This window comes from Callionymus lyra, chromosome 7, assembly GCF_982586985.1.
Source record: "Callionymus lyra chromosome 7, fCalLyr1.hap1.1, whole genome shotgun sequence".
Taxonomy (NCBI): Eukaryota; Metazoa; Chordata; class Actinopteri; order Syngnathiformes; family Callionymidae; genus Callionymus; species Callionymus lyra.
In genome coordinates, this window is record NC_141824.1 from 1,506,052 (window position 1) to 1,522,723 (window position 16,672).

At 42.0% G+C, this 16,672-nt stretch overlaps 1 protein-coding gene across 3 annotated transcripts in view; it reads right to left on the minus strand.

Moving 5' to 3' along the window:
• kcnab1a (potassium voltage-gated channel subfamily A regulatory beta subunit 1a) overlaps nt 1-16,672 on the minus strand; it is an 84,726-nt gene that overhangs the window by 11,646 nt on the left and 56,408 nt on the right. For all 3 annotated transcript variants that reach the window (XM_087794856.1, XM_087794858.1, XM_087794857.1), the window contains exon 3: nt 7,914-7,951. In XM_087794856.1, coding sequence (XP_087650982.1) covers nt 7,914-7,951 — 38 coding nt within the window. The remainder of the gene's footprint in view (nt 1-7,913; nt 7,952-16,672) is intronic.

Consider the following 16,672-nt stretch of genomic DNA (forward strand, 5'->3'; position numbering starts at 1 on the left):
TTGAACACAAACAACACACTCTCTACACACGACCACAACACACTCTCTACACACAACCACAACACACTCTCTACACACGACCACAACACACTCTCTACACACGACCAAAACACACTCTCTACACACAACCACAACACACTCTCTACACACAACCACAACACACTCTCTACACACGAACACAACACACTCTCTACACACGACCAAAACACACTCTCTACACACGACCACAACACACTCTCTACACACGAACACAACACACTCTCTACACACGACCACAACACACTCTCTACACACGAACACAACACACTCTCTACACACAACCACAACACACTCTCTACACACGACCAAAACACACTCTCTACACACGAACACAACACACTCTCTACACACGACCACAACACACTCTCTACACACGACCACAACACACTCTCTACACACGACCACAACACACTCTCTACACACGACCACAACACACTCTCTACACACGACCACAACACACTCTCTACACACGAACACAACACACTCTCTACACACGAACACAACACACTCTCTACACACGAACACAACACACTCTCTACACACAACCACAACACACTCTCTACACACGACCACAACACACTCTCTACACACGAACACAACACACTCTCTACACACGAACACAACACACTCTCTACACACGACCACAACACACTCTCTACACACAAGCACAACACACTCTCTACACACGAACACAACACACTCTCTACACACGACCACAACACACTCTCTACACACGACCACAACACACTCTCTACACACGAACACAACACACTCTCTACACACGAACACAACACACTCTCTACACACGAACACAACACACTCTCTACACACGACCACAACACACTCTCTACACACGAACACAACACACTCTCTACACACGAACACAACACACTCTCTACACACGAACACAACACACTCTCTACACACGACCACAACACACTCTCTACACACGACCACAACACACTCTCTACACACGACCACAACACACTCTCTACACACGACCACAACACACTCTCTACACACGACCACAACACACTCTCTACACACGAACACAACACACTCTCTACACACGAACACAACACACTCTCTACACACGAACACAACACACTCTCTACACACAACCACAACACACTCTCTACACACGACCACAACACACTCTCTACACACGAACACAACACACTCTCTACACACGACCACAACACACTCTCTACACACGAACACAACACACTCTCTACACACGAACACAACACACTCTCTACACACGACCACAACACACTCTCTACACACAAGCACAACACACTCTCTACACACGAACACAACACACTCTCTACACACGACCACAACACACTCTCTACACACGACCACAACACACTCTCTACACACGAACACAACACACTCTCTACACACGAACACAACACACTCTCTACACACGAACACAACACACTCTCTACACACGACCACAACACACTCTCTACACACGAACACAACACACTCTCTACACACGAACACAACACACTCTCTACACACGAACACAACACACTCTCTACACACGACCACAACACACTCTCTACACACGACCACAACACACTATCTACACACGACCACAACACACTCTCTACACATGAACACAACACACACTCTACACACGAACACAACACACTCTCTACACACGACCACAACACACTCTCTACACACGAACACAACACACTCTCTACACACGAACACAACACACTCTCTACACACGACCACAACACACTCTCTACACACGACCACAACACACTCTCTACACACGAACACAACACACTCTCTACACACGACCACAACACACTCTCTACACACGACCACAACACACTCTCTACACACGAACACAACACACTCTCTACACACGACCACAACACACTCTCTACACACGACCACAACACACTCTCTACACACGAACACAACACACTCTCTACACACGACCACAACACACTCTCTACACACGACCAAAACACACTCTCTACACACGACCACAACACACTCTCTACACACGAACACAACACACTCTCTACACACGACCACAACACACTCTCTACACACGAACACAACACACTCTCTACACACAACCACAACACACTCTACACACGACCAAAACACACTCTCTACACACGAACACAACACACTCTCTACACACGACCACAACACACTCTCTACACACGACCACAACACACTCTCTACACACGACCACAACACACTCTCTACACACGACCACAACACACTCTCTACACACGACCACAACACACTCTCTACACACGAACACAACACACTCTCTACACACGAACACAACACACTCTCTACACACGAACACAACACACTCTCTACACACAACCACAACACACTCTCTACACACGACCACAACACACTCTCTACACACGAACACAACACAATCTCTACACACGAACACAACACACTCTCTACACACGACCACAACACACTCTCTACACACAAGCACAACACACTCTCTACACACGAACACAACACACTCTCTACACACGACCACAACACACTCTCTACACACGACCACAACACACTCTCTACACATGAACACAACACACTCTCTACACACGAACACAACACACTCTCTACACACGAACACAACACACTCTCTACACACGACCACAACACACTCTCTACACACGAACACAACACACTCTCTACACACGAACACAACACACTCTCTACACACGAACACAACACACTCTCTACACACGACCACAACACACTCTCTACACACGACCACAACACACTCTCTACACACGACCACAACACACTCTCTACACACGACCACAACACACTCTCTACACACGACCACAACACACTCTCTACACACGAACACAACACACTCTCTACACACGAACACAACACACTCTCTACACACGAACACAACACACTCTCTACACACAACCACAACACACTCTCTACACACGACCACAACACACTCTCTACACACGAACACAACACACTCTCTACACACGACCACAACACACTCTCTACACACGAACACAACACACTCTCTACACACGAACACAACACACTCTCTACACACGACCACAACACACTCTCTACACACAAGCACAACACACTCTCTACACACGAACACAACACACTCTCTACACACGACCACAACACACTCTCTACACACGACCACAACACACTCTCTACACACGAACACAACACACTCTCTACACACGAACACAACACACTCTCTACACACGAACACAACACACTCTCTACACACGACCACAACACACTCTCTACACACGAACACAACACACTCTCTACACACGAACACAACACACTCTCTACACACGAACACAACACACTCTCTACACACGACCACAACACACTCTCTACACACGACCACAACACACTATCTACACACGACCACAACACACTCTCTACACATGAACACAACACACACTCTACACACGAACACAACACACTCTCTACACACGACCACAACACACTCTCTACACACGAACACAACACACTCTCTACACACGAACACAACACACTCTCTACACACGAACACAACACACTCTCTACACACGAACACAACACACTCTCTACACACGACCACAACACACTCTCTACACACGACCACAACACACTCTCTACACACGACCACAACACACTCTCTACACACGACCACAACACACTCTCTACACACGACCACAACACACTCTCTACACACGAACACAACACACTCTCTACACACGAACACAACACACTCTCTACACACGAACACAACACACTCTCTACACACAACCACAACACACTCTCTACACACGACCACAACACACTCTCTACACACGAACACAACACACTCTCTACACACGACCACAACACACTCTCTACACACGAACACAACACACTCTCTACACACGAACACAACACACTCTCTACACACGACCACAACACACTCTCTACACACAAGCACAACACACTCTCTACACACGAACACAACACACTCTCTACACACGACCACAACACACTCTCTACACACGACCACAACACACTCTCTACACACGAACACAACACACTCTCTACACACGAACACAACACACTCTCTACACACGAACACAACACACTCTCTACACACGACCACAACACACTCTCTACACACGAACACAACACACTCTCTACACACGAACACAACACACTCTCTACACACGAACACAACACACTCTCTACACACGACCACAACACACTCTCTACACACGACCACAACACACTATCTACACACGACCACAACACACTCTCTACACATGAACACAACACACACTCTACACACGAACACAACACACTCTCTACACACGACCACAACACACTCTCTACACACGAACACAACACACTCTCTACACACGAACACAACACACTCTCTACACACGAACACAACACACTCTCTACACACGACCACAACACACTCTCTACACACGACCACAACACACTCTCTACACACGACCACAACACACTCTCTACACACGACCACAACACACTCTCTACACACGACCACAACACACTCTCTACACACGACCACAACACACTCTCTACACACGACCACAACACACTCTCTACACACGACCACAACACACTCTCTACACACGAACACAACACACTCTCTACACACGACCACAACACACTCTCTACACACGACCACAACACACTCTCTACACACGAACACAACACACTCTCTACACACGACCACAACACACTCTCTACACACGAACACAACACACTCTCTACACACGACCACAACACACTCTCTACACACAAGCACAACACACTCTCTACACACGACCACAACACACTCTCTACACACAACCACAACACACTCTCTACACACGACCACAACACACTCTCTACACACAACCACAACACACTCTCTACACACGACCACAACACACTCTCTACACACGACCACAACACACTCTCTACACACAAGCACAACACACTCTCTACACACGACCACAACACACTCTCTACACACGACCACAACACACTCTCTACACACAAGCACAACACACTCTCTATACATGACCACAACACACTCTCTACACACGACCACAACACACTCTCTACACACGACCACAACACACTCTCTACACACGACCACAACACACTCTCTACACACAAGCACAACACACTCTCTACACACGACCACAACACACTCTCTACACACGACCACAACACACTCTCTACACACGAACACAACACACTCTCTACACACGAACACAACACACTCTCTACACACAAACACAACACACTCTCTACACACAAACACAACACACTCTCTACACACGACCACAACACACTCTCTACACACAAGCACAACACACTCTCTACACACAAGCACAACACACTCTCTATACAGGACCACAACACAACACACTCTCTACACACGAACACAACACACTCTCTACACACGAACACAACACACTCTCTACACACGACCACAACACACTCTCTACACACGACCACAACACACTCTCTACACACGACCACAACACACTCTCTACACACGACCACAACACACTCTCTACACACGACCACAACACACTCTCTACACACGACCACAACACACTCTCTACACACGACCACAACACACTCTCTACACACGACCACAACACACTCTCTACACACGAACACAACACACTCTCTACACACGACCACAACACACTCTCTACACACGACCACAACACACTCTCTACACACGAACACAACACACTCTCTACACACGACCACAACACACTCTCTACACACGAACACAACACACTCTCTACACACGACCACAACACACTCTCTACACACAAGCACAACACACTCTCTACACACGACCACAACACACTCTCTACACACAACCACAACACACTCTCTACACACGACCACAACACACTCTCTACACACAACCACAACACACTCTCTACACACGACCACAACACACTCTCTACACACGACCACAACACACTCTCTACACACAAGCACAACACACTCTCTACACACGACCACAACACACTCTCTACACACGACCACAACACACTCTCTACACACAAGCACAACACACTCTCTATACATGACCACAACACACTCTCTACACACGACCACAACACACTCTCTACACACGACCACAACACACTCTCTACACACGACCACAACACACTCTCTACACACAAGCACAACACACTCTCTACACACGACCACAACACACTCTCTACACACGACCACAACACACTCTCTACACACGAACACAACACACTCTCTACACACGAACACAACACACTCTCTACACACAAACACAACACACTCTCTACACACAAACACAACACACTCTCTACACACGACCACAACACACTCTCTACACACAAGCACAACACACTCTCTACACACAAGCACAACACACTCTCTATACAGGACCACAACACACTCTCTACACACGACCACAACACACTCTCTACACACGACCACAACACACTCTCTACACACGACCACAACACACTCTCTACACACGACCACAACACACTCTCTACACACGACCACAACACACTCTCTACACACGACCACAACACACTCTCTACACACGACCACAACACACTCTCTACACACGACCACAACACAGTCTCTACACACGACCACAACACACTCTCTACACACAAACACAACACACTCTCTACACACAAACACAACACACTCTCTACACACGACCACAACACACGACCACAACACACTCTCTACACACGACCACAACACACTCTCTACACACGACCACAACACACTCTCTACACACGACCACAACACACTCTCTACACACGACCACAACACACTCTCTACACACAAGCACAACACACTCTCTATACAGGACCACAACACACTCTCTACACATGACCACAACACACTCTCTACACACGACCACAACACACTCTCTACACACGACCACAACACACTCTCTACACACAAACACAACACACTCTCTACACACGACCACAACACACTCTCTACACACGACCACAACACACTCTCTACACACGACCACAACACACTCTCTACACACGAACACAACACACTCTCTACACACGAACACAACACACTCTCTACACACGAACACAACACACTCTCTACACACGAACACAACACACTCTCTACACACGAACACAACACACTCTCTACACACGAACACAACACACTCTCTACACACGACCAAAACACACTCTCTACACACGAACACAACACACTCTCTACACACAAACACAACACACTCTCTACACACAAACACAACACACTCTCTACACACGAACACAACACACTCTCTACACACGAACACAACACACTCTCTACACACGACCACAACACACTCTCTACACACGAACACAACACACACACAAAAGCACAAACACTGTTATCACATGTTTTATACATTTGATACTTTTGTTAACAAATCCTACAAATATTCACTTGAAGTTTCAAAATAAAAGTTCATCAGTTGAACTGATTTATATCAGAATCGTTTTATTTCTATTTTCTCTGTGAAAACACAAAACTGGAATATTTGTGTTTAACATTAAACTTGAAATAAAAATATAAATAAAACACTTATTGTCAATAAAAATAAAAAATAGTTTTGAAGTATTTTTGAAACATGTTGAAAGTGTCAAAAACACATCAATAACAACATCATTCACAGCAGCTTAGATTGAAAAATTAAATGTATGTAATGTATCTTTTGTTGTCTCTGGGTCAAAGGTCAAGGACCTCCCTGGCTTCCATACATAGATATGCAGGAGGTGGTTGACCTTTGACCCAGAGACGATGTGGAAACATAAGAAAACGGTGACGTTTACCTCGTCGGTGATCTGACCCCCGAACGTGACCCAGGTGCCTGCAGAGAGAGTCAGGTGATCATCACAGGAGAGGAAGACACGGGGCGAACCCGGCTCCACTGAGGCTTTCGTTATTCAACAATTACAAATTAAAAACATCACATTCAGCTTCTTATCTGTTGTCGTGTCGTTGTGTTTGTGTCAAAGCGTTTGTGTTGTTGCTGTGAAAACATGTTTGTGTTCAACGATGTTTGTATTGATTCTCTGTTGAAAAAACACTAAATGTTTATTATTGTTGTACAAAAGAACAACAATATTCAGCTGCTGCTCAGACTGTTATCTTTTAAGTATTAAAAACAAGGTTTTTGTTCTTTTTCAGCTATTTTTGTTGAGATTAAAATAGATGAATCAGATCAATTAATAACATAATTATTAACTAAATCATTCATTGTATTATTTTCCAGATAATAATGAATTAATAGAATTTAATCTTTACATACAAAAATACTTTGACTTTTTCAATAAAGTCAAACTGATGGTAAAGTCAGTGAAGTGAAGAGTTTTAATGTTTTATTGATTTATTGATTTCATTCAAATTTAGATTGTTGTGACGAGATCAACTGTCGACATATTCTTCACCTGTCGATATATTCTTCACCTGTCGACATATTCTTCAACTGTCGACATATTCTTCACCTGTCGACATATTCTTCAACTGTCGACATATTCTTCACCTGTCGACATATTCTTTACCTGTCGACATATTCTTCACCTGTCGACATATTCTTCACCTGTCGATATATTCTTCACCTGTCGACATATTCTTCACCTGTCGACATATTCTTCACCTGTCGATATATTCTTCACCTGTCGACATATTCTTCAACTGTCGACATATTCTTCACCTGTCGACATATTCTTCACCTGTCGATATATTCTTCACCTGTCGACATATTCTTCACCTGTCGACATATTCTTCACCTGTGGACATATTCTTCACCTGTCGATATATTCTTCACCTGTCGACATATTCTTCACCTGTCGACATATTCTTCACCTGTCGACATATTCTTCAACTGTCGACATATTCTTCACCTGTCGACATATTCTTCACCTGTCGATATATTCTTCACCTGTCGACATATTCTTCACCTGTCGACATATTCTTCACCTGTGGACATATTCTTTACCTGTCGACATATTCTTCACCTGTGGACATATTCTTTACCTGTCGACATATTCTTCAACTGTCGACATATTCTTCAACTGTCGACATATTCTTCAACTGTCGACATATTCTTCAACTGGCGACATATTCTTCAACTGTCGACATATTCTTCAACTGTCGATATATTCTTCATCTGTCAACATATTCTTCACCTGTCGACATATTCTTCAACTGTCGACATATTCTTCAACTGTCGACATATTCTTCAACTGTCGACATATTCTTCACCTGTCGACATATTCTTCACCTGTCGACATATTCTTAAACTGTCGACATATTCTTCAACTGTCAACATATTCTTCACCTGTCAACATATTCTTCAACTGTCGACATATTCTTCAACTGTCGACATATTCTTCAACTGTCGACATATTCTTCACCTGTCGACATATTCTTCAACTGTCGACATATTCTTCAACTGTCGACATATTCTTCAACTGTCGACATATTCTTCACCTGTCGACATATTCTTCACCTGTCGACATATTCTTCACCTGTCGACATATTCTTCAACTGTCGACATATGCTTCAACTGTCGACATATTCTTCACCTGTTGACATATTCTTCACCTGTCGACATATGCTTCAACTGTCGACATATTCTTCAACTGTCGACATATGCTTCAACTGTCGACATATTTTTCACCTGTCAACATATTCTTCAACTGTCGACATATTCTTCAACTGTCGACATATTCTTCAACTGTCGACATATTCTTCAACTGTCGACATATTCCTCACCTGTCGACATATTCTTCACCTGTCGACATATTCTTCAACTGTCGACATATTCTTCAACTGTCGACATATTCTTCAACTGTCGACATATTCTTCACCTGTCGACATATTCTTCAACTGTCGACATATTCTTCACCTGTCGACATATTCTTCAACTGTCGACATATTCTTCAACTGTCGACATATTCTTCAACTGTCGACATATTCTTCACCTGTCGACATATTCTTCAACTGTCGACATATTCTTCAACTGTCGACATATTCTTCACCTGTCGACATATTCTTCAACTGTCGACATATTCTTCAACTGTCGACATATTCTTCAACTGGCGACATATTCTTCAACTGGCGACATATTTTTCAACTGTCAACATATTCTTCACCTGTCGACATATTCTTCACCTGTCGACATATTCTTTACCTGTCGACATATTCTTCACCTGTGGACATATTCTTTACCTGTCGACATATTCTTCAACTGTCGACATATTCTTCAACTGTCGACATATTCTGCACCTGTCGACATATTCTTCAACTGTCGACATATTCTTCACCTGTCGACATATTCTTCAACTGTCGCCATATTCTTCACCTGTCGACATATTCTTCAACTGTCGACATATTCTTCACCTGTCGACATATTCTTCAACTGTCGACATATTCTTTACCTGTCGACATATTCTTCACCTGTGGACATATTCTTTACCTGTCGACATATTCTTCAACTGTCGACATATTCTTCAACTGTCGACATATTCTTTACCTGTCGACATATTCTTCAACTGTCGACATATTCTTCACCTGTCGACATATTCTTCAACTGTCGACATATGCTTCACCTGTCGACATATTCTTCAACTGTTGACATATTCTTCAACTGTCGACATATTCTTCAACTGTCGACATATTCTTCAACTGTCGACATATTCTTCACCTGTCGACATATTCTTCAACTGTCGATATATTCTTCAACTGTCGACATATTCTTCACCTGTCAACATATTCTTCAACTGTCGACATATTCTTCAACTGTCGATATATTCTTCAACTGTCGACATATTCTTCACCTGTCAACATATTCTTCAACTGTCGACATATGCTTCACCTGTCGACATATTCTTCAACTGGCGACATATTCTTCAACTGTCGACATATTCTTCAACTGTCGATATATTCTTCAACTGTCAACATATTCTTCACCTGTCGACATATTCTTCAACTGTCGCCATATGCTTCACCTATCGACATATTCTTCAACTTTCGACATATTCTTCAACTGTCGACATATTCTTCACCTGTCGACATATTCTTCAACTGTCGACATATTCTTCAACTGTCGACATATTCTTCACCTGTCGACATATTCTTCACCTGTCGACATATTCTTAAACTGTCGACATATTCTTCAACTGTCAACATATTCTTCACCTGTCAACATATTCTTCAACTGTCGACATATTCTTCAACTGTCGACATATTCTTCAACTGTCGACATATTCTTCACCTGTCGACATATTCTTCAACTGTCGACATATTCTTCAACTGTCGACATATTCTTCAACTGTCGACATATTCTTCACCTGTCGACATATTCTTCACCTGTCGACATATTCTTCACCTGTCGACATATTCTTCAACTGTCGACATATTCTTCAACTGTCGACATATGCTTCAACTGTCGACATATTCTTCACCTGTCGACATATTCTTCACCTGTCGACATATGCTTCAACTGTCGACATATTCTTCAACTGTCGACATATGCTTCAACTGTCGACATATTTTTCACCTGTCAACATATTCTTCAACTGTCGACATATTCTTCAACTGTCGACATATTCTTCAACTGTCGACATATTCTTCAACTGTCGACATATTCCTCACCTGTCAACATATTCTTCACCTGTCGACATATTCTTCAACTGTCGACATATTCTTCAACTGTCGACATATTCTTCAACTGTCGACATATTCTTCACCTGTCGACATATTCTTCACCTGTCGACATATTCTTCAACTGTCGATATATTCTTCAACTGTCGACATATTCTTCACCTGTCAACATATTCTTCAACTGTCGACATATTCTTCAACTGTCGATATATTCTTCAACTGTCGACATATTCTTCACCTGTCAACATATTCTTCAACTGTCGACATATGCTTCACCTGTCGACATATTCTTCAACTGGCGACATATTCTTCAACTGTCGACATATTCTTCAACTGTCGATATATTCTTCAACTGTCAACATATTCTTCACCTGTCGACATATTCTTCAACTGTCGCCATATGCTTCACCTATCGACATATTCTTCAACTGTCGACATATTCTTCAACTGTCGACATATTCTTCACCTGTCGACATATTCTTCAACTGTCGACATATTCTTCAACTGTCGACATATTCTTCACCTGTCGACATATTCTTCACCTGTCGACATATTCTTAAACTGTCGACATATTCTTCAACTGTCAACATATTCTTCACCTGTCAACATATTCTTCAACTGTCGACATATTCTTCAACTGTCGACATATTCTTCAACTGTCGACATATTCTTCACCTGTCGACATATTCTTCAACTGTCGACATATTCTTCAACTGTCGACATATTCTTCAACTGTCGACATATTCTTCACCTGTCGACATATTCTTCACCTGTCGACATATTCTTCACCTGTCGACATATTCTTCAACTGTCGACATATTCTTCAACTGTCGACATATGCTTCAACTGTCGACATATTCTTCACCTGTCGACATATTCTTCAACTGTCGACATATTCTTCACCTGTCAACATATTCTTCAACTGTCGACATATTCTTCAACTGTCGACATATTCTTCACCTGTCGACATATTCTTCACCTGTCGACATATGCTTCAACTGTCGACATATTCTTCAACTGTCGACATATGCTTCAACTGTCGACATATTTTTCACCTGTCAACATATTCTTCAACTGTCGACATATTCTTCAACTGTCGACATATTCTTCAACTGTCGACATATTCTTCAACTGTCGACATATTCCTCACCTGTCAACATATTCTTCACCTGTCGACATATTCTTCAACTGTCGACATATTCTTCAACTGTCGACATATTCTTCAACTGTCGACATATTCTTCACCTGTCGACATATTCTTCACCTGTCGACATATTCTTCAACTGTCGATATATTCTTCAACTGTCGACATATTCTTCACCTGTCAACATATTCTTCAACTGTCGACATATTCTTCAACTGTCGATATATTCTTCAACTGTCGACATATTCTTCACCTGTCAACATATTCTTCAACTGTCGACATATGCTTCACCTGTCGACATATTCTTCAACTGGCGACATATTCTTCAACTGTCGACATATTCTTCAACTGTCGATATATTCTTCAACTGTCAACATATTCTTCACCTGTCGACATATTCTTCAACTGTCGCCATATGCTTCACCTATCGACATATTCTTCAACTGTCGACATATTCTTCAACTGTCGACATATTCTTCACCTGTCGACATATTCTTCAACTGTCGACATATTCTTCAACTGTCGACATATTCTTCACCTGTCGACATATTCTTCACCTGTCGACATATTCTTAAACTGTCGACATATTCTTCAACTGTCAACATATTCTTCACCTGTCAACATATTCTTCAACTGTCGACATATTCTTCAACTGTCGACATATTCTTCAACTGTCGACATATTCTTCACCTGTCGACATATTCTTCAACTGTCGACATATTCTTCAACTGTCGACATATTCTTCAACTGTCGACATATTCTTCACCTGTCGACATATTCTTCACCTGTCGACATATTCTTCAACTGTCGACATATTCTTCAACTGTCGACATATGCTTCAACTGTCGACATATTCTTCACCTGTCGACATATTCTTCAACTGTCGACATATTCTTCACATGTCAACATATTCTTCAACTGTCGACATATTCTTCAACTGTCGACATATTCTTCAACTGTCGACATATTCTTCACCTGTCGACATATTCTTCACCTGTCGACATATGCTTCAACTGTCGACATATTCTTCAACTGTCGACATATGCTTCAACTGTCGACATATTTTTCACCTGTCAACATATTCTTCAACTGTCGACATATTCTTCAACTGTCGACATATTCTTCAACTGTCGACATATTCTTCAACTGTCGACATATTCCTCACCTGTCAACATATTCTTCACCTGTCGACATATTCTTCAACTGTCGACATATTCTTCAACTGTCGACATATTCTTCAACTGTCGACATATTCTTCACCTGTCGACATATTCTTCAACTGTCGACATATTCTTCACCTGTCGACATATTCTTCAACTGTCGACATATTCTTCAACTGTCGACATATTCTTCAACTGTCGACATATTCTTCACCTGTCGACATATTCTTCAACTGTCGACATATTCTTCAACTGTCGACATATTCTTCAACTGTCGACATATTCTTCACCTGTCGACATATTCTTCACCTGTCGACATATGCTTCAACTGTCGACATATTCTTCAACTGTCGACATATGCTTCAACTGTCGACATATTTTTCACCTGTCAACATATTCTTCAACTGTCGACATATTCTTCAACTGTCGACATATTCTTCAACTGTCGACATATTCTTCAACTGTCGACATATTCCTCACCTGTCAACATATTCTTCACCTGTCGACATATTCTTCAACTGTCGACATATTCTTCAACTGTCGACATATTCTTCAACTGTCGACATATTCTTCACCTGTCGACATATTCTTCAACTGTCGACATATTCTTCACCTGTCGACATATTCTTCAACTGTCGACATATTCTTCAACTGTCGACATATTCTTCAACTGTCGACATATTCTTCACCTGTCGACATATTCTTCAACTGTCGACATATTCTTCAACTGTCGACATATTCTTCACCTGTCGACATATTCTTCAACTGTCGACATATTCTTCAACTGTCGACATATTCTTCAACTGGCGACATATTCTTCAACTGGCGACATATTTTTCAACTGTCAACATATTCTTCACCTGTCGACATATTCTTCACCTGTCGACATATTCTTTACCTGTCGACATATTCTTCACCTGTGGACATATTCTTTACCTGTCGACATATTCTTCAACTGTCGACATATTCTTCAACTGTCGACATATTCTGCACCTGTCGACATATTCTTCAACTGTCGACATATTCTTCACCTGTCGACATATTCTTCAACTGTCGCCATATTCTTCACCTGTCGACATATTCTTCAACTGTCGACATATTCTTCACCTGTCGACATATTCTTCAACTGTCGACATATTCTTTACCTGTCGACATATTCTTCACCTGTGGACATATTCTTTACCTGTCGACATATTCTTCAACTGTCGACATATTCTTCAACTGTCGACATATTCTGCACCTGTCGACATATTCTTCAACTGTCGACATATTCTTCACCTGTCAACATATTCTTCAACTGTCGACATATTCTTCACCTGTCGACATATTCTTCACCTGTCGACATATTCTTCAACTGTCGACATATTCTTCACCTGTCGACATATTCTTCACCTGTCGACATATTCTTCAACTGTCGATATATTCTTCAACTGTCGACATATTCTTCAACTGTCGACATATTCTTCACCTGTCGACATATTCTTCAACTGTCGACATATTCTTCAACTGTCAACATATTCTTCACCTGTCGACATATTCTTCAACTGTCGACATATTCTTCAACTGTCAACATATTCTTCACCTGTCAACATATTCTTCAACTGTCGACATATTCTTCACCTGTCAACATATTCTTCAACTGTCAACATATTCTTCAACTGTCGACATATTCTTCACCTGTCGACATATTCTTCAACTGTCGACATATTCTTCAACTGGCGACATATTCTTCACCTGTCGACATATTCTTTACCTGTCGACATATTCTTCAACTGTCGATATATTCTTCAACTGTCAACATATTCTTCAACTGTCAACATATTCTTCAACTGTCGATATATTCTTCAACTGTCGACATATTCTTCAACTGTCGACATATTCTTCACCTGTCGACATATTCTTCACCTGTCGACATATTCTTCAACTGTCGACATATTCTTCAACTGTCGACATATTCTTCACCTGTCGACATATTCTTCAACTGTCGACATATTCTTCAACTGTCAACATATTCTTCACCTGTCGACATATTCTTCAACTGTCGACATATTCTTCAACTGTCAACATATTCTTCACCTGTCGACATATTCTTCAACTGTCGACATATTCTTCACCTGTCGACATATTCTTCAACTGTCGACATATTCTTCAACTGTCAACATATTCTTCACCTGTCGACATATTCTTCACCTGTCGACATATTCTTCACCTGTCGACATATTCTTCAACTGTCGACATATTCTTCAACTGTCGACATATTCTTCACCTGTCGACATATTCTTCAACTGTCGACATATTCTTCAACTGTCAACATATTCTTCACCTGTCGACATATTCTTCAACTGTCGACATATTCTTCAACTGTCAACATATTCTTCAACTGTCAACATATTCTTCAACTGTCAACATATTCTTCACCTGTCAACATATTCTTCACCTGTCGACATATTCTTCAACTGTCGACATATTCTTCAACTGTCGACATATTCTTCACCTGTCAACATATTCTTCAACTGTCAACATATTCTTCAACTGTCAACATATTCTTCAACTGTCAACATATTCTTCAACTGTCAACATATTCTTCAACTGTCGACATATTCTTCAACTGGCGACA